The 22,107-nt window shown below is 41.6% G+C and overlaps 1 protein-coding gene across 3 annotated transcripts in view; it reads left to right on the top strand.

Moving 5' to 3' along the window:
- The first annotated feature begins 10,613 nt into the window (after window positions 1-10,613).
- Window positions 10,614-22,107, top strand: part of lmna (lamin A) — a 32,317-nt gene continuing 20,823 nt past the window's right edge. The window contains exons 1-2 of one of the 3 annotated variants that reach the window (XM_084053444.1): window positions 10,614-10,744; window positions 12,896-13,302. In XM_084053444.1, coding sequence (XP_083909570.1) covers window positions 12,953-13,302 — 350 coding nt within the window. In that variant the 5' untranslated portion in view covers window positions 10,614-10,744; window positions 12,896-12,952. Of the gene's footprint in view, window positions 10,745-10,810; window positions 10,906-12,088; window positions 12,228-12,895; window positions 13,303-22,107 lie in introns of those variants that run through there. The other 2 variants (XM_084053446.1, XM_084053445.1) reach the window with 2 other exon arrangements.

Consider the following 22,107-nt stretch of genomic DNA (forward strand, 5'->3'; position numbering starts at 1 on the left):
TGCCAGGGACTGGCATAAAACTAACCCTAAATTAAAATGTTTCAAAAATATTCCTAATTTAAAAAAAATAATCTTCCAAGACTTTTTTGAAAATAGCAGATTTGCAAGCTCACAACGCGTCGCATCGTGACGCGTTGTGAGTTTGTAGATCAGCTATTTTCAAATAGCCGTCCGATGTATATTTAAAGTGCTCATGTGGCCCATCGTTGCTTCTTTTGGGCTTGTTTTCTTTTATTGTGATCAAGTTTTTATTGTATTTTATATTCACATAGCTGGAGGTTTGGACAAGCGTGTCAGCTGCACAGTAATTTTGGGCTTGTTTTCCCTAGACCCAGTTGCCCATTTCTCTCGCAAAACCTGGCAACACTGCTTTCAATACAGTCTTCTTCTCCCAGCCAGGCAGCTCTGGGCTGAACGGGACACAAGGCCGTCTGCACTGAGATGGAGGGGCCAGGCTAACGTATCGCTCCACCCCGTCTGGTTACACAGTCAGTCCCCCTCCTTCTCCTCCTCCTCCTCTCTCCGTTGTACCATTCCGTCTCAGGTTCCCCAGCCTGTGGCATTTCAACAAAGCTACCCCGCGCCTTCCTTCACCTATAGAAAGAAAGAAGGGGGGGGGGGTGAAAAAAAATTATCTCACCGTTTTCCTTTGTCCACCCCAACTACTACCCGCCGCTTCGGCTACACTCAGTCATAATAGATCTTAGAAATGCAGGGTACAGAACAGACCGCATCTTGGCGACTTATATAATTATAGCGGGGCGAAAACAGTTGCGCATCATAGGTGCAGATTTTTCACGACTGTTTCATGCAAGTGTAGTCAGTGTACACGCGGTCATCTTTCAGCGGATGTAGAGAAATTGCTGCCAACTTCAGTCTATTAGCCCTTTCTAATTAGACAGGCCAGCTTTAAAAAATAATAATACTAATACTATTGCTATTTAAATAGTGCCATGTTCTCTAGTATTTATTTGGGGGGAAAGGAACAGCCTTTGTCTGTCTTTCAGGGTATATTGCAGGCTACCCTATATGATGTCACATGCGACTGGAAGGAGTTAAAAGTGACATTTTGGGGGTCCGCCCACCTCTGCTCGCCGTGGTTTGCGGCAGGTCACCGCGTTGTTGTCTCGGGCACCGCTGCGCATGGGGATGTTATGTAGGAGGGGGGCTCTCTATACGAGGAGATGAAAAAGGGAGTTGTCAGACAGGCGTTGCAGACCCTATGCAGCGGGGATCTTCAGAAAAGCCCTCGTATATTTCCCGTAAACGAGGCTTTTGCAGCAGCAGCCCCGCGTGAACAAAGAACAGCCTCGCGCAACAGAGACTCGCCAAGATGCAAAATGTCCTCGAGAGAAGCCACGCCTGGCCGCATGGATGTACAATAACACAAAGACTCATGCGATACATCATCAATACATAATGTCATTAAATAGATCATAATAATAATAATTGCATTATTATTGTTTGTTATTATTATCATCATGATATTACGTGTGCTTTTATTTATTTATAAAAGTCTGTCTGAAGTCACTATGTGATACATCTCTGACTGTGTGGCAGAGTTAGCCTACTGCCTACACACTGTAGAAGCATGTGGCTTGGATCTGTCCAGCATGGCAAACTCTACATATCCTAACTGGTCATCTTCTACATTACTTTTCTATGCCACAAGAAATGGCAACGATGCACATTCCCTAAATACTAGCACTTCAAACGAGACAACATTGCAGTTATAACTCTTGGTTTCTCTATCTGGGAAGTGTATTTTCCTAAATGACAAATATTTTGATTGGAAACCATCCCTCTGTGTTGCATTATGTTGAATTGACTTAATAGTTTTGCCCAGATAATCTGTGGTCTTCAACCCCACTGATTAAATTCAGTTTATCATTATCATAGGCAGCTGTTCCCCCATATAATTGGTTTACACCTCTAATAACCATGTGAAACAATGCCAAATAGCCTCTTATTTGGGCTTATATGACAGATTGCGTGACTGTTACTTATATTCAGCATAAATACCTTATGCCCATTATTAACATACATGACACACACATACAGTAGTATACTGTGTGTGTGTGTGTGTGTGTGTGTGTGTGTGTGTGTGTGTGTGTGTGTGTGTGTGTGTGTGTGTACATGTACAGTATTTATATATACACACGTATATATATATATATATATATATATATATATATATATATATATATATATACAATATATATTTATAAATATAATATTTATATATATATTTATATATATTCTGCACTGAGATTAAGAGAAACAATGTGAGTGTTATGATTATGTGTCATCAGAACAGAAATACAGAGCAGATGTATTTGCATGCGTAATCACAGTCTAGACCTCCTCCCTGCGTGCCAATCAGTAAGGGTTTCTTTTTCTAAGGACATGTTCAGTGAAGTGCCTGGTATTAGGCCAGGGTTGAAAAGGAAAAAAAAACATCATCACCCTACATTGCAAAATCCTGTGTTGATTTAATGAGAGTTTACACTTCAATTAAGGTTTTTGCAGCACAATAACACGTGGAAAAGAGAGGCAGGAGAGGAAGATGGATACATGAAGGACCAGAAGAAGGAACCAAAGACCCCAAACCCATCCCCCCCACCACAATGTACCCAAACAGATTTTTACACTCTCAGGGTTAAAATAACGCTATGTGTCCCCAAGTTGGGGAGAGCATGATCAGGATGGGGACAAGGACTACACAAGAGCCAGGTCTTTTTCTTCTTCTTTTTTAATGGTGCACCAAGTGAACCAGTGTGTCCAAGAGGTCGTCTGGCTCCATTAAATGGGGTCTGCTGGGAGCCCAAGGCCTCAATCAATAAACAGGATGGATCAGGGATAATGTTTCCCCACACACACCCTTCTCTGTCTGGAGGTCTGACTGCATGTGGTTGTTGGACGCCCATTTTGGTTCTTTCTGTTTAGCTTCCTCTCTCTGCCGTTCTCGGTCATACACATAACCCATTTGACCCTGACCTGAACCCGCTTCAAAACCAGCTATTCTACCCCTCGCTCAGAAATGTGAATGGTAGTCAACAGGTCTGGTTTACATGGTTTGCAGTAATACCTTATAATCTAGTCAAGGGTACGGTCACGGGTACGGAGTGTGTGTGTGTGTGTGTGTGTGTGTGTGTGTGTGTGTGTGTGTGTGTGTGTGTGTGCGTGCGTGCGTGCGTGCGTGCGTGCGTGCGTGCGTGCGTGCGTGTGTGAGAGAGAGAAAGAGAGAGAGAGAGAGAGGTAAAGTATGATTGTGAATGTACCTATGCTTGTGTGTTACAGGGTGCTTGTTAAATACAGAATGCTGAGGTCATGTTACTTGCACAAAAAATAAAAAAAACCTTCAATGATCTTGACCATCTGCTTGTTGGACCAGTCTCATCTCTCTTATTTCTTCCTATGAAAGCGTAGCTAGGTCTCTGGGGAGATTCGTTGGTTTACTGTGCGACAGAGACAGACACCAATTTCTTTGTCCAACAGCCTGTGGAAATACTGCATCCACCTATGGACAGTATCTGTCTTTAAAAAAGGGCTTAATAGGCTGTAAAAACATGTCAGAGAATCCTTAAAAGGGCACCTCTTTGACTTCCATGGCCAGATGTCCTTTTCACAGCATTTCTGGTGCCCCTGCTGTCACTTGAATGAGGCCTCCATGAGTACAAAGGGACGTGTTGGCCAGCCACCATGATCTGACATCATAATGAACCAGCACTCAGGGATGATGTAATACCTCATGTAAATGATATCACATCTTGTGCCCCTACATCGAAGAGATTATCCACTTAAACCCTATGCTTCGTTGACCAGGGGTCTATACAGTATACTAGGCCTCCTCCTTTTTTCCTTCTACACCAAATATTTAGCCCCAGCTGATCTACAAGCTCACAATGCGGCGAGTTGTGAACTTGTAGATCGTCAATTTCCCCCGAATGTTCACCCCAGAATACAGACTGTAGGGTTCATATACGGTAGTTAAAAGCATTGACAAACTGAGTAAATTGGTGCAGAGGTGAATTTGTGCATGCGGGACCACAGGTTTGTTTTGAATGAAACAAATTTGTGGTACCAGACTGCACACAGCAGCACCACTGTTAAAAGTAAGTTCCTGTGTTGACTTCAGGGATCTGAAGATGCTCTGCTACAGCTCAGGCAAGATTTGCCATGGAGTCCCTGTCTAAAAGAGGATCAGCAGTTATTCAAGATCACCTCAGACAAATAGCCATAATCAGATCACCATACTCAAATTGAAATTACCCTCGTCTCTTTGTTATTTAGTGTATAGCTAAAATGTCATTACACCCTGGAATCAATCCTACACTGCTTGTTCACCTGCACAGGTTCTAGAATGTGTCAATGAGAGGCTTTTCTCAATGAGCAGCATGACCCATAAATATAGACACATAAAAGTGCTGTGAGTGGGACTGTGAAGCTCTCTCATTCCCAGAGCTTCAGCTATTTATGTGAATGCATTTGTTGCAGGGGATTGGTGTGACAAACACGTTTTTTTTTTGATTAACTCTTCCAGTACTAAAAGCAAATCCCATCCACATGTCAGCAAGACACCATTGACACAATCACATCTCACCTTCTGAAAAACGTGCAAGTGCAAGAATGCAGCACCCCCCCACACACACGCACACACACACACACACACACACACACACACACACACACACACACACACACACACACACACACACACACACACACACACACACACACACACACACACAAGGAGACTCTGTTGTTGACCCACACATTATAACATTCTCATCTCACTCTGACAAACACACATGCATGTACATGTACAAACACACAGTGATATGGGGATTGAGCGAGCTGGGAATATGAGTCAGGTGTGTGTGACTTCATTGCTTTTCTTGGCTATTAGGTCATCCCCCCTCCCCCCTCCTCTCTCTCTCTCTCTCTCTCTCTCTCTCTCTCTCTCTCTCTCTCTCTCTCTCTCTCTCTCTCTCTCTCTCTTTAACCTATCACATTGATGCCAAACATCCAGTGACACACTTGTGATGAGTAAGGATCACCTCACCTCTTGTTTCCCTCAAATCACATGATCTCACACACAACACGCAGCAATTAAGCCTCGAGCACACCGCAATTCTTGATCTTCAGTTTCTTCAGCATCAGTTCTTCATTTTAATAAATAAATACGTTGGTTACAAAGAAGGATAGTTTATATGTGAAATGCAGCGGTGGAAAGTAACTAAGTACATTTACTCAAGTTAGCCTACTGTACTTAAGTACAATGTTGGGGTAGCCTACTTTACTCTTTAATGGAGTATTTTACTTCTACTAATCTCAGGGACAAATATTGTACTTTTACTCCAATACAATTATTTGAAAACGTTAGTTACTAGTTACTTTGCAGATTTGTATTATTATTATTACAAAACCATTAACCACTCAGCCCTAGATACAGTATATTTCGGCCATTGGAAAATAGCAGATCTACAAGCTCACAATGTGTCATGATGAAATGGGACATTCTGCATAATGAGTACTTTCTACTTTGGTATTTTGAGTAGCCTACATATGCCAATACTTTTGTACTTAAATTTACTCAAGTAAATCTTGTAACAGAATATTTCTGCATTGCAGTATTGATACTGTACTTAAGTCAAAAATGTGAGAAAAAATGTGAGTAGGCCTACTTCTTCCCGCACTGGTTAAATGTATTTTGAAATATGTTGCCCTTTCATGGAGGCATCACAAAAGCTCAAAAGACGCACAGACGCCCCAGAACAGTTAATTATGCCCGCCAGGTGGCGCAGTGTCATTAGTAGTTCGACCAGTTTGACCCAGTTAAGCATAATGAGGTGCAGGCCGTTGGACTGTTCACACTTTTGTCAAACCAACCCAGTGGATTTAGCTAATATTTAAAAGTATTGTCTACATCGAAAATGTTCAGACTGGTAAGTTTGAAAACACGATTTTAAAATGACATAGGCCGGCAATAGTCGCTATTCTTCTTTCTCAACTGAGTCAAGTTGACAAATGACAAACAACACCAGGCTGGGACAAGCATTGTTGAATGCGTGTTCTGTTTTGTTAACGATATGACTTTGGGAAACTGAGGTTGCAGAGACTGTGTGAAAGTTGTTATTTAACCAGTGGATGGCGCTTATGCTCGTGAATGGCGTGGTACTCTCAAAGCTTCAACATCACTGAAAAATGTACAAACTGTCATTGAATATGGATAGGCTAATACAATAGGCCTACAAGTCATTTTAAAAACACTATTATACTAAACGAATGTCGGAAACTCTCCGACAAATGAATGCTCTGACTTTTCCCCTGACCAGAATGTCAATCTCACGTCCATGGAGATGGGATTGGCAATATATATATCGTCCCACAATATTAGAATTAAAGTTAGGCTAATAAACTACATTATTCTACATAGGGGCCCATTCTGTCTGTCTGTCTGGGTGGATGGATAGATGACAGACAGATAACGGATAGATACGGCCGACAAGAATACAACAAGGTGGTGACACATTTCTACTAGAATTCAGTGGATTTAGTAAGAATTATGATTAGGTTAATTAAGAACTGTGGCTTTTCATTCTTATCACAGTCAGGACGCCCTATACATTTTTAGAAGAAAATGAAAAGCTGTCATAGATAGGCCTATTGTCAGGAGATGACTTTTCTGTAAAAGTACAAGGGAAAATGCTGCACAGTGAGAACAGAGTGCATAAATCTCCACCAGGCCAGGTGGCCTACCCAGGGCTGTGTAAGAGGCAGAACATGAGATTGCAGGGATGATGTCCATTGTTTGTGTAAAGGAGTGCAAAGAGCTACTGAGTGGCCAGTGGCGGATGAATTGCAACTGTTTGTCATAGCAGCATTGGGTGTAATATAATGTTCTTCTTCACAGCATGATCAAGTACCAGGAGGCACGCCCCAATTGCAATAGAAGTCGGTTGGTAGGACAGTTCTCGAGATACGTGAACTACAGACACACGGACAGAGAGTTTGTGCATTATAGTAGGATGTGCACACTTTTGTTCCTATGGGTCCAAGTGAAATTGCTTTTCGCCCTGCATTGTTTAGAGGCCCCTCAATAATATCTGATTCAAATTTGGGGTCGATAGGTGCTCGGGGGGAGCAGTGGTAAATTAGGCTATACCTGCCCACCACTGTGGAGTCTATGGATTCTAAACCACTGCGGTGTATCCGGCTTTGTCGAGCGTCTATATACGAACACAAATGGCGCGTGTTCAGGGGAGGGAAGCCAGGTGGGGAGGATGATATAGTGTCACTGCACTTACTCCTACGGGCCTTGTCGGCACCTGTCATTAGGGAGTGTTGGGCGGCCGGAGGTGCCGCGTCCTCCCGGTGGGGGCTCCTCACTGGCAGGTGAGCCAGGAGGGTACAACAGCAGTGACCACACACAGAAATGTGTATGCAGCGGAGGAATTAATTTGTATAATGACTAAATTGGGGAGAAAAAGGGGTAAAATAATTGGCTACTCTAAAAAATAAATAAATAAAATGTGGGGTCGATCAGTTCATGATTTTCGACTTTAATTTGGAAGTCAATTATAGCCAAACAGTATGGAATATAAAACAAAGGATGGAGGAGGGGAGGAGGCAGACATTGGAGTATTGGGATGGTTTATTACATTATATGGTTCAGGAGTTATAGGCCAAAATATAAAGTGGGCTGGTATAGTGCCACCATGAGGCTGATTTGAAAAATGGGTGGGGAGTGACTTCACTGGCCTTCTGACAGTGTGAACAAGATCAGTGTAGTAGTTTGCAATATTAGCTCCGAATACACAGACAGACAGGTGCTTATTCACTCAGTCGCAAAAGCATAATCTTTGATACCAGCTTTCAGCCTGGTGGAGATAATAAATGGAAAAGAGACTTAGAATGCTCTTTCCTTAATGCAACTTGTGTCAATATCAGACTTGCATTTCTTTAGGTACATGTTAGCAGGAAAGAAGAGGATAGAATTATGTGTTAAGATACTTCCTTTGACCTTAAGTAGAAATGTGTTGTAAAGACAAATTATATCAACCAACATGTTCCATTAAGCATAAATATAAGGATTTGAAATTATTCATCATTATTATTTTTGTTTTAAATTAAAAGCAGACTTCCTCTATAGTATCAGTTTGGTTGATTGATGGCAATTGTGTGGGCCATCCATTTAAATAACATCAGAGCACCTGCAGGAGTTAAATCAGCTACCATAGAGAATTATTTAACAGCAATAAGGACTTTTTAAAGCAAAAATCATTTTCATAACTAATTAATAAATGCTCACAGTTTAATTCTGGTACGACATCTTATTTGTCCCAACAATGATTTCTCCCTATTGCCAATGTGGTACTGTATGCACCTGTACCAAAGCAAATCTACTGCTTGTGAATTGGTTAGGGACAGGTGAAAGTTGATAATACACATACTATGTCAGCAGATCTCTGGTGCTTATTCACTCATGGCAGAGTTTAAACAGTGCCTTTTGTTGGTGTTTTACTCGGTTGTGGTTGTTACATAGAAAAAGCACAGGTACCTGTCAAGGACAAATCATGGCAACCCTATCATGGCAACCCTATCTCAAGTGTACTTTGCCCAATGATAAGTAAATACAGGAATAGATCACCACAGTAAACAAAGGAGACATGAAGGTAGATTAAAAAATGGAAGCTGTTTTTGTGAGCTATCCAACAGGCGTGGGATGTTTGTCAGGTTTTGAAGCAAGAATATCTGTTCCGCTGCACTATACTTTAGATATATTAGACTTTATTGTCCCCAAGAGGAAATTGCTACTGCTATGAAATGAATACTAGAACTGTAGCACATATGTAAAAATAAATAAAAATAAAATGTATTTCTTGCACCAACTGTTCCTGGCAAAAGTATTTGTTTCTTTTCAGAATATTAGCTCATGCTAGAGAAAGAAAATATACATTGGCCTAGTTGGCCAATAAGCATGCCTTGTTTTTATCTATTCTTATTTATTTATTTTTGCTGTCCTCTTGGAGTTCAGTTGGTTCATGGAAAGGGGAGGGGAGGGGAATTCAGGCCAGAGCAGCAGCGCTCACTGCTGGCATGCGTTTCATTGCTTCTCATGTCTGGTGCGTTGCATCACAGGCTGTCATGCCTACTCTTGTCTTTTCTCTCTTGACAAGTGCCTCAGGTATTTCATTCTGCTGTGTCTCAGACAAGCTACATATAGTGTTTGCTTGTCAATCTTTGCTTGCTTGAATAAATATGTTGAAATATTACTTTATAACCAGGCTGTAGTTAAGTGTAGGTTATTCACTTGGCTTTTGAAAATCCCATGAACTAGGATTATCAGTGTTTTGACTGGACCAACAGAATGCGAAGACTGGAATCTGTGCCCTTATACAGTAGTGTTTCACAGAGGAGGGTTTGTGGCCAGTAATTGAACATACACTCACTGAAGAGAAATATTTAGCTGATGAACTACGTGTTCTTTGTAAGCAAGAATTCCATAGAAACACGAGGGCCAAGAGCCTGACACAGGGAGGCAGGAGGAAGTGGGCTGCTGCTGAACAAGTGAACTGTTTGTCTATGGGCTGTGTGACTCAGGGCAAGGCCGCATATACTGTGTGGTGATGCCTCCTTTCCACCGACAGGGCTGAGCAAGGGTACTCCCATTCGCCACAGTGTCCAGCCTATGCCCAAAAACAGAGAGGTCACCAAGCACTGTGTTTAACCACACACACACACACACACACACACACACACACACACACACACACACACACACACACACACACACACACACACTCGGAGACTAGCATTTATTTCCATGGTGAGGAGACACACAAACTGTCTTCTCCCAGCACCAGAACTTGATTGGATCCGTGATTCCATTAACTCCACCCCGAGGCAATAAATATGAGCCCAGAATAATCCTGGTGTTGAGTAGCAGAGACTTTTAAGCTTTGAAGATGACCTCCGAGAATGTCATTCAGTGGAGATGTTTTGGCAAAAACATGTGGATTTTTCGCTCCTTTGATTTTCTGGAATACCTTGCAGAAAGGTCGATTTACTCCAATGGTTGAAACCACCGCTACCATATGACAGACATGACAGATTTGCAGGTAGCTACTTTGGTTTTTCTAGATCAATGTGCAGTCTTTTGTGTCGTGTGCTTTGATCCAATGCAGGGTTGTGAGTGTTTCTTGTTTTTGCTGTTATAGAACATTCTCCCACATAGTTTTATTTACTGCAATGGCCTTTAGGTGAGTAGTTGCCGGTTCGAGAAGATTTGGTTACACACATCCATACACACTCACACCAAGGAGATGCCCAGTTTTTGTTGATATTGTAATTACACACACAAATCTTTTTTTTTTTTACAGACTATATGTAAAAACTGCTAATATAAGCCTGTCCCTGACACCACTGCTGTGAATGAAAGCGGAAAGGAAAGAGGCAAAAGAGAGGGGCAGGAGGTAGAGAAAGATAAAGGCACAGTCCCGTTCTCTGCCTCTGTATGCGTCTGTCTTGTGTGCAATGACTAGTGTCTAGCCTGACTCCTCCTCTCCCTTCTCTTTCCACTGTCCACACCCCTTTCTCTCCCGCTTCAGTGGTAGGTACATGTGCAGTGTGAAACTGCAAGGCAGCCAGTTCAGGGCGCGAGCCAAAGGCACATACACACCCACCCACGGACAGCAAGGCTGCTTTTTTTAACGGATCCTTTTCCCAACACTTCTGAAGGGTATGATGCATACACGCGCAACACACACCCGCACATGTATGTGCACACAGATTAAAATACACACTAAAACAACAGCTGGTAAACTTCTAGAAAGGCTGTATTCTGACTTAGTCTTTACTGAAGACTGCAGTTGAGAATGAAGGTCACACACCCAAGATAAGGTTTGAAATGATTGGTTGGAATATACTTTCTGTTATGTTTTTATGGAGAAGTCATAAATGGAGGTGTAGAGATAAATACAGGTTGGCTCTTGTAGCTTGTAATGGCAGTTCTACTGTAGTTTTCACTTCCAAGTTTACTGGAGGTGCTGTAAAAGGACTTAACTTGGTCAGTTAACTCAAGTCATGTGTGAGTATAGAGTATAGAGTATGTGCAGTTAGTATTTCTTCCTATATTTTGTAAAATAGTGAAATGTAAACTTGTTTTCTCTAGTTTGCAGCAGAGACTATTTGAGTGTCTGTATACATGTTTGTCCATGTTTGTACATGCGTTTCTTGCAGTGGGTTGGGGGGATGGATCCAAATATTTCAATTATTAACCCATCACCTTAGTGATTTTGATAAGCAACTTTGATATAAACATAGTGTTTGGATAAATAATAACCGTACTGTTGGAATGATTCTACGGTTCTGATTATAGTGTGGCAAAAGCCCAAATGCAGTTTAGCACCCTCTGTTGACTCATTGTAGCCCTACTGCTGACTTTTGCACAGTCTCTGACAGCTACTGCTTTAAGCTTTTCACACAAGGAAAACCAAGTCTAACAAGTTAAACATATGTTTTACATAGATTTGTCTTGAGCCAGGAAGATCTATTGACATTGTAATGATGGTAAATACTGTAGACGTGCATCTTGAGATTATTAGATCCAATAACATTTTCATATTATAAATGCATACACACTGCTGCCCCATTCATTTTACTACTGCCTATTAACTATTAACTATAGCCTCCCATTAATTTTACTATAGCTTCCCATCTCAACCAGATTTGAAATGATGCCCTTATCAGGGCATAACTGCCATATTAGTTTATGTAATGAGTCAACACTGTGGAATCAAGGATCAGGCGGGACTCAGTTAGTGGATGTGGGTGGAGACACATCAATTATAGTTAATGACTGGCGGACTGATAGCAGTCTGTTAGTTGCTCTTTGTAGAAAAAGATGATGAAAGAGGGAAATCATTTTGGGATGTTCTTGTTGTGTTCCTGGGATGCCTGGGATGTAGCTGTGTGTTTATAGAGGCATCGTAATTGCTTAGTATTAATAGATGTGTGATGGTGAAGTTGGTGTCTGTGGGAAATGTGTATCTTCTAGACTGACCGGGAGTGAGAAGATTTAACCACTCCAGCAGCAACATAATGCTGGGTGTGGCACAGTTTACTCTCAAGCATGTTCATCTGAATCAGAGGGGTCACCAGGAAGCGTTATTATGATTCCCACACCGCGTCGTGGCAAACCCGCTGAGCGGGCGCTGTGATTGGTCAGTAGTCGCTGTGATTGACAGTTCTCGTTTTTGCTACTATGCCTATACCTAACCTTAACCCTAACCCTAACCTCAGTAAAACTATGCCTAAACCTAACCCTAACCCTAACCCTAACCTCAGTAAGACTATGCCTAAACCTAACCCTAACCCTAACCCTAACCTCAGTAAAACTATGCCTGCCGGGGAGCCAATCAGACACGTAAGGCGGGTCTAAATCCAGGACGCGGCGTGGGATTCATAATAACGCCACCAGGAACACTAAAAGCAGGACATTGTAAATTCTCCAATTAGAAATAAAGGTGTGCGGAAGAAAAACCCAAAACATTATATCCCTGGTCTGTAAATGAGTTCTGTCTCTATTGATATTTAATCATGCACTATACAAATATGGCATTGGAGATGGTTATTAAATGAAATGTTACAAATATTCAGATGACTCACTTTGGAAAGATTATCCCACAGTAGAGTCAACTAACATCCATAACTGTAAACAGAGCCATAACTGGGCCTGCCCAGGCAAGGATCAAGTTCAAGGCTGGAGCCTGTATTGAAAGCAAACCGCATGGATGTATGAATCACCCCATGATTTGAATTGATGCGTGTGTTGGGAGGGCTTCATACACAGGCTTCCATCTAACACTTCCTCTCCCTTCCCTCTCCACAGCCAGTGACTCACTTCCTATCCCGCACCTCTCCCCGAACCACCTCTGATATTGTTACCATGGAAACCCCCAGCCACAAGCGCACTAGCCGCGATGCTGCGGTCAGCAGCCCGCTCTCACCGACCCGCATCACCCGGCTCCAGGAGAAGGAAGACCTGTGTAACCTGAATGATCGGCTGGCTATCTACATCGACAAGGTTCGCTCGCTGGAGATAGAGAATGCCGGCCTGCGGCTGCGCATCACCGAGTCTGATACAGAGGTCAGCCGCGAGGTAACGGGCATGAAGGCGGCTTACGAGACGGAGCTGGCTGATGCCCGCAAAACCCTGGACCAAGTGGCTAAGGAACGTGCACGCCTGCAGCTGGAGTTGGGCAAGATCAGGGAGGAGTACAAGGAGCTCAAAACCAGGTAGGAGCAGCATGTGGGTGGAGCTAAGAATGGGGGTGGGGACTGTTGTCCTGTAGTAAGCCACAAAGTATGATTTTTCATGGCATCCAAATTATTTCCGTAGCACAGGTCACATTTAAGTTGGCAATTCATGATAACATACAGTATGGGGCTGTGTCCACCAAGACGTTTTTTCCAGACTGTGTGTATATAATTGTTTACAATAGGTGACGAGGCACTGAACATCTATTTTGCATTCACATGGGCCGTTTTTATCTGCTTGCTGAGAGTTTAAACATTTAAAATTCTGGCATTTGGAAGTGTTTTTAAGCGAGCCCCTTGCGTTTTCATCTGGGAAGAATGCTTTGGTGGACACAACAGCCCTAGTTTTCCTGACTGTGCATCCTAAGCATTTGTGTGGACCTTTCCTTCCTTTTTTACAGGCAAATCAGTATTGAGCTTGAAAGATTACTGTAAATACACTTTAAACAAATGGAAATATGGCATTTATCACACTATACCCTAACAATGCTTAATGTACAACAAGAGTACAGAAACTGATTTATGACCCCAAGATGTGGGGCATCAAAGACAACCCATTAATTCGATGACATATTTTATAGTCGCATTATGTCACCACACTTGTTGAGGCAAATCATCCAGTGCAGGTTTGTCTTAGGTATGTCACTCTGAATGCAATGTTTCATCTTATTGTAAAGCCATCAACATGTCAGCCATAAAGGTTCACTTTAGGACATTTAACATTTGACGCTTTTTGGTTCCCAGGCCCACTCCATGGCAAGGGTTAGGGTAGTGTAGTGTATAGTAGCAATTGCAGTGATACACAGATTTGATTGTACTGATTGTCCTTTCTGGATTGTTCTACCTCCAATTCCAGTTCTAGAGGTGGTGTAACACTCCCATTTCCCACCTAGAATGCATACTGCTATGCTAGCCATTATTCTGACACTCAAGCAAAACAGGCTCACCAGTACTTTAAGGAATTCCCCTGAAGGAGGTGTGGAGTTTGACATACCTCGCTGTAGTAGTGCACGTTCCTCATCCTGGTGTTTAAAGGTGTGGAATGTTACAGTAGTAACAAGTTATAGTACAACTTTAAGCCCCTGGGTGCTTTGGGGGTGACTCACATGGTAGTAAGGACTCCACCTTTAACAAACAGTCCGTACTCTTCAGTTAAGGCCAAATTAGATTTTTGACTCAAGGGTCCACTACGGTTCCGAGCCTGAATTGACAAAACACTCCATGCATGAAGGAATCTTGCTAAATTTTAAGGACTGCTGTTGAAGCAGACATGGAATTGGTTTGTTCTCTGACTGACTCAGTTATTTAAAGCACTCAAAAGTTATGTATCATTCATTCAGTCATTCAAATCCTGTAAATGGCCTTTAATTGGGAACATAGTTTTTTATTGCATATCCCTCTTGAGAGACACACACACACACACACACACACACACACACACACACACACACACACACACACACACACACACACACACACACACACACACACACACACACACTATCACCAAAGGAATATTTGAACTCAACCAGCTGGCTTAAAATAAAATTTGAGCTCAATTACACTAGTGGTAGTGCTGGCTTTAGAGGGAAATCTTGAAAGGCAACACCATTCTCCTCTCCTAGCAGGCCTCAGCCTGCGGTGACTCCTCCGGAATGTCTCCTGGATGTTGCAAAGTACACCTCGGGTTAGAGTGAGTCTGAGAAAATGTTGATGCATTGTGTCGTGCACTCACCCGCTGTATCATGCTCCATTATATTGCACTCACCTATGTGAAAATTAACCTGACTGAAAGGTCATCTAAATTAACATTCTTGCATTTTATACGTGAGATTTGAGTGTCTTGGCTGCATGGAGGTTCTGTCCTTATGGAGTGAAAGAATAGGCAGCATGTTGGAAGAGAGAAGTTGTCTCTTGGCAAACGTTTTAAATTAAAACTGTTCACAATGCCAAGTTAATTTCAACACACTAGATTTTCAGTGCCGAACCAACAAAGCCTGCTCACAGAAAGCACATTGGAGGACTATGCTCTTCCAGTGTTATTGGGTTGTCACTAAACTGATAGAGCTGCTGAACATGAGCTATGAAGTGCATGCAACATTCAATGAATATAGCTTAGTGCTGTAGGTGAGGGTGTGAACAGTCTTTTACGATGATTCTTTGTTTGCAGTTACGTGTTTGGGCGTTAACCTTCAGTGCAGAATCAGCAGTGTCTGTGTTCCATACTGAGAGTTATGGTGTGGTGTGTTGAGTGATGGCAGTCATAGTCTGGAATCGGGATTATGGGTAGTTAATTAAAGATGATGTTGATTTTGGTGTGGAAAAAGCAAACCCTTGCGTGTGAGCAGTAACTGTTGCCAGAAGAGTATTGTTGTTAGATTCCTCCACCTCCTAAAAAAACTCCCCCATCTCATTGTGTTGTTTATCATTCCCAAGCTACAGTACAGCGCTAGAAATACTGTACGTCAAAGCTCCAAGAATCCCATCGTTTCCTGAGGGAAGCAGATCTTTTTACGCACGTGCTGTCCAAAGGCATCACTCAATCCGGTGTGGGCCGCCTCGGTCTGCAGCCAGCGAGCATGTTTGGTCAGTGTTTGGTTGCCATGGTGCTCACTCGGGGGAGTCTTGGCATGGGCGTGTGACAGGGTGGTGACTCAAGTTTTTTCTTTTTTCTTTTTCACAGCCCCGCAGTACGGGAATGAGTTGGCTTTCTGGAGCCCTCTATATACAAGAAGTCAAGCACTTGTGAGATCTAGAACAGGGGATTGTGTGTCATGGTTATTAATACATGCTCCTGGGCTATTCTGATCTGCCTGAGGTGTGCCTACATATTATTAATAGAGTTTCAGATATATTATGTCATATGAGTTTTTATTTTGCACAGTGCCTTTTGATTATCCCTCCCAAGTTTGAATCAAAGAATGGACAGCAACAGGTGGTTATCAAGTCTGTTGACTAAGCACACCTGCCCCTAGTCATTACATTGTATGCATTACCATTGGAACACATGCTGTCCCTTCCTTGAGGCAAGACTCCCAAGCTCTGGACCTAGAATGCTAACCTTTCCTCTGAAAACGCTGTTTGACTTGTAAATAATTACAACTGTCGAAAAACAAAATACTTGAAATGCTTGAAACAGGTGTTGTTCTAATAACTACTTGAAGTGTTAGTGGGATGCTAACTTACCCCAAGGGCAGCAGGGCTAGAGAAGAGAAGTTACGAGGAATGCACAGTAAGAACATATGGTAGTGACTGCGTTGTAGCAGGAGCCACGGTACTTTGGCCTCGTGTTCATACATCTGTCAAGGCCTTGATTAGTAATTTGGCTTCCAGTACTGAATATAGGCGCCTCTCTGTTGTCTCGTGTCCAGCCTAGACTCCAGCTGTGTTCATGAAACCTGATGCTTTGTAGGAAGAACCTGCTTCTGGTTGTCGCTGGCAGGGCATAGGCAATTTTGGAGAAATTATCACTAGTAACAAAACGATCACTACTAGCGTTGACCATAGAGAGGTCATTGTTAATTTCACTCATCTAGAATAGTGTAATACATTCTGAAAATAGTATCACTACTCATCCAACAGGGAATCTACCGCGGTCAGGAAATGGGAGATATTATGGTTATTACTCACTGATGGAAATGACAAAAATGTGCCACCCTCTGTTTTACACCTGTAAAAAAAAGTTGATTCTGATATTGGGCTTATTGGCTTTGGGTAGGTCTACTCTCCACCTAGTAGTGGACCTACATAACATTAGGGTCTAAATCTCTCATTAGAAGAGTAGGGAGACCCCCGCCAACAACTGCAGATGTGCTAGTTATATTGTATTAACATTACCAGACAGATTGGTTAAGGTTTTTAGTCATTAAAATAAGATATCGACTTAAAGCTGTATTTCAGCTTAAGTTGCTACTGTCTTTTTCAATAGCCTAATTGTATATGATCAAAGTCTCCGTCCTTAGTAGAAAAAGCACTGAACTTAAGTCTCAAGAGTAAACCGCCAATTTCCTTTTCTGGATTTCCCAACCTAATGTGACTGCATGAAAGCAGAGATTTAGCAAAGCTTAGAATGCCACACCCTTTGGCACATAGATTACGTAGATTTGACTGGGTGGGGCAGCAGGTAACCAAACAGTTAGACAATGGCAGTGAATTTAAGCAACATTGTTTGGACAGTGATTAAAATGTGCACAGTGTAGAAGACACTACTTTGGTGCACCTTGTTCTGGTGCAGCAAAGGCCTACTGTATGTATTAAATATTATCACAGAGGCATTTTGCACATCAAGTTCAAATATCACATTACAGGCATTCCAATATGGATTAGATTTTCAGAACATAAAGGCTACTATATGAAGCCATGTGGCTGACTTACAGTATACTGTATCTGTGGACCCTAAGTGATGTGGATGCCCTCGTAAATCTTGTCCCTCACAGCTATTAGAGAACACAATGGGAAGAACACTTATCAAATCTCATTTCCGTGAATTAGAATGTTAGCTATTGCCATTTCTTAATGTTACATACAGGCAACTCTGAAATTATGTTTTCTATCCATGACGTCCAAACAAAACAGATTTGGGAATGGTGTCATTTGTTTGTGATAATTTCACCACTATTTGGTTTTATGGGTGTGCTGCTTGGCATGACCATAACTAATATTGTCTTTCAATAAACTATCAAAATGTAGAGATATATTCTGACCTTTTCCTAACCCTCAAATGCTATTTGTGGATCTTCAGTCAGATTTTGAATATATCGATATTATATCGATTAAAATAGAAGAAGGATGCGCTGCCTTGGTTCAGTCACAGTGGCTTTTGCAAACAGGTACTCTTCAGTGAAACGGGTAGGTAATGGTATACATAGAAGCAAAACAAATCTGAAGTTCTGTGAGGCAGACTGTAGGGAAAAAGTTACTGCGTAGATATTAGTCTGGAACTTCAGTGTGGAAGATTCATTTCCAAGGGGCGGTTACAAACAGATTCAAACATCACAGCAAAAAGAATCCCACTTTGATGGGCTCTGATTGGTCGCCCACAACTCTGGGGTGAAATGTAATTCAAACCAAGGAGTGCCAGACCAACCTGCCCAGTGCTATTGTTTTATAGCTGTGGCAGATTTATTTGGTTTCCAGGGTAGCTGAGCTCTAAGATAAAGTGGTTTATTATTAGCCACAACTACTTTAAATAACCAGCATTTCTATGAGTAAACTTCTACTTTTAGCCAGGGGAATTTCCCCCTGTTCCCAAGGTAACACAACAGACATCCAATCCATTCAGTCCATTGTCAGATTCTGTGTAACAGGAGAGACTGTTCAAGCGGCTGCACATTATTTTAGTAAATGTATCCCTTAAAGATTCTCTACCTAAAATGGACAAAAGAATGCTTGCTTTTGGCCTCACTGATTAGTTAAGCTCCACATTCAGTTGTACCCTGGCCAGTAATAATACATCAGGATACAAATCCTATTATTCATTGTATGGAAAAGTTGATTGAGGACAATCCTGTCAGCACACAACTCAAACTGAATTGTAAAGATAATTGCCTAGCACAATATGTTAAACATTTTGCACATCTAGTGTTCAAAAGATAAGACTCTCAACAGTCACTGGAACCAGAAGTGTGGCATAAGTTTCCACCAGTAATTCACAACTTTAGTATACAGATATTTAGTGATGGTGGAGTAATAACTTCAGAAGTAGGCCAAAGTTAGTCATTTCACCATCAAATTAAATGTTGTTAGTTACAATATGTGAAATCGGTTAAGCACAACTTGCCTTTTACCTAAAACTGTATTATTCTCCAACATTGTGCAAAGTTAAGTAGCTGGTAATATGCTACCTTAGGACGGTCTAGTCATTTAGATTTCACAACTACTGGATTTAGCGTTAGCGTCGGGTTGAGAAATCCAGAGTTCATTTTACTGCTTTTTTTCCCATGTGGTTTGATCACGTTATCTGTGCTCTCTGGCAGCCTCCAGGGCAAACCCGGTCTCTATACTACTATGACCTCAGTATGTATTATATGACGGGAGACAGGTTTCTCTCAAGTTGAGCAGTGCCAGGGCAGTAGTCTAGGTTCAGAGAAGCCGCCGTGAATTTGGATGCCACCCAATACTGATGTAACATCACTTTTCCTAATGGTGTCAGAGAATTGGCAGGAAGGAGCCTTTGGATGTAGAGTGACATGCTATCAAGGATATAAAAATGGTTTCGCTTTCGCTTATTAGGGGACTACACAATGAGAAAATGTCATACTTTGATTTGAACACATTCCTTTATGTTCAGAATGTTTAATACTTATTATTTTCTAATTTGTTATTGATGCTTTTAAAGTCATGTTGTACTTTGTTAGAACATTAGTTTGTATACTGACCAACCTGACATTCATTCATTCAACCTATTCAATGATGCAGAGATTACAAAAGTTATAGCACAAGAGAATCATAATATTGAAACAAGCAAAGAACAGAGTATACAAAATCAATAAAAACAATGAGACACATTCATTAAAACAAATACAATTAAAAAGAACGAGATTAAGTAGATTTCTAAATTGCCGAATGACATCAAGGAGTCAACGTTTAAAGACTCCATATACAGTATACTGTATGGAGCGCCAAAACTGAAGGCTGACAGATAAATGATCACACCCACAGCCTATTAAAAGGTGCTGAGCTGAGAAGTTCATGTGAAATATAAATAGAGGGCCCACACACTATGGTGTATAATGCTCCACAAACACCTTTTTAATAGACATATATGGTTCAATCCTGTTCAAAGCTGTCAAACAGTGTGACCTGATCCAGAACATGATCATGTTTATTAAAGGTGTTTGTGGAGCATTATATAATGTGTGAGCAGTGTTGCCAGATTCTGTGAGAGAAATAAGCAACCAGGTCTATGGCCATTGACCATTAGCATATGCACAAAATGACGACACCCGTTTTTCACTTTCCCAAAATGTGAGCTGTTTATTATCGTTTTTGTGTAATCACCGGAGATTGCCCGTTCGGCCTATGGGATCTATTGTCACGCTTATGGCCATAGGCTCTGTTGTCATGGTTACGGTGTACCCGCAGGTTATGGGATGCGGCTCTCTAGCCGCTGAGACAACGCAGCACAGACTGAGGCAGACCTGTATCACAGCTAAAAAGTTATAAAGGAGTCGAGGACTTTCATTTAGGAGCCGTGTCCACACACACAGCCTTTTATGAGCGGAGGGGCACTTTGGATATCTTTTCCATAATACTCATCAACATGTAAATTACCGCGTTGTTACACGCAGCCATGCCATTGTAGCATTCAAATCGCCTAACACCTTCTTGGTCTATTCACCCATCAATCACGGTTGAAGCCATCTGAGTCAAATTTGTACGGCCATTTCAAAGGACCCTTACAGACCGAGACAACGACTGTACAGTTTTGTTTGTCAGTGACTAAATGCGCACCTACTCACCAGTATTTCTCTTGAAAAGCCTTGCCTTGCTGATATCTATGGGCTCTGTTTGTGGTTAAAAAACAACATCAGACATGCTAATGAAATGAGCTAACATGCCCTTACGGTGGACTGACTTATGGTAGACCAGTAATTCTACACAGAGCTAATGTGAGACCAACTCATAACCCCTGTCTCATCAAAGTCTCAACGAGGTGCAGTCACATACTCATACCAATATCAAATATCCCCATTATGCAACTAAAAAGTAAAATGTTATATACATTATTGCTTAATAATGGATAAATTGTTTCTTTGTTTCCTTCAACATTTAACACAAAATATGACATACATTGTGGGTGGTTGCTAATGAATATGGTATTGAACATATTGGAAGGGTTCCTTGGGCCCAAAAAGGTTTGGGACTACTGCTGTACAGCCCATAACCCAAAGTCTACAAATACTTTGACTGCACAGATTCATGTCAGGACTAGTTGTTATTTTTTTTTAAAGCAAGTCATTAAGAACACATTCCTATTAACAATGGCGGCTGGGCAACTGGCAGGCCTCCTTCGTGTCTTCTTAGTGTCTACAAACTTGTTCAGTGCATAATCTTACTAAAAATACTTTGATTAGAGACTGCCATCTTTATGCTGAGTTATTACAGTGTATTAGCAACTACAACCACAAAGGGGTGTGCAGCTAAGTCCAAACTCAAAGCATTTGCAGCGGCCAGAACATTCCTTTATACTACTACTATCATACATGAGTACTATGACCTCCTCAATGACTTGCATATCTTAATCATTAACTGCAACAGGTGTTGAACCTAATTTGGTGAAGACCGGGGATATTTTCTCAAACACTGTGCAATGAGAGAGAATGGAATCCCTTCTTCCAGTTTCTCACTTACGGAGCACAGAAGCAACTGATGAAGATGATCGACAATATTTGTACTTATATCATACCCAGGTACTGTACAGTAGCTACTGTACAACTGTGAATACTATACTAACCAAAGGTTGGGTTCTATACAAAACATTGCTTTAAAACTATTGCCTGGTTATGAAAGAAAAAGATAGCTCCGGGCGCTCGTAGTTGGTCAGAATGATCCGCCTATGCACTGCATGGAATGCTAGCAAGTCACAGCAGTGTTAGAATTTATGGGCTTTCTTGTAAATTCCAATGCCTCTTTGACCAAATGTTGTGCAGAAATGGTCCAGGTGTTATTAGGGCTCCCTTTTGTGTACTTGTTCCTTTAGCTAGCCCATATGTGTGCTGCAATGGAAAACACATATGTCAAGGTTCTAAATATCCTGGATGACTGTTATAGAGCGTTCATTGT

The sequence above is a fragment of the Gymnoscopelus microlampas genome, assembly GCF_963454915.1.
Source record: "Gymnoscopelus microlampas genome assembly, chromosome: 3".
Taxonomy (NCBI): domain Eukaryota; kingdom Metazoa; phylum Chordata; class Actinopteri; order Myctophiformes; family Myctophidae; genus Gymnoscopelus; species Gymnoscopelus microlampas.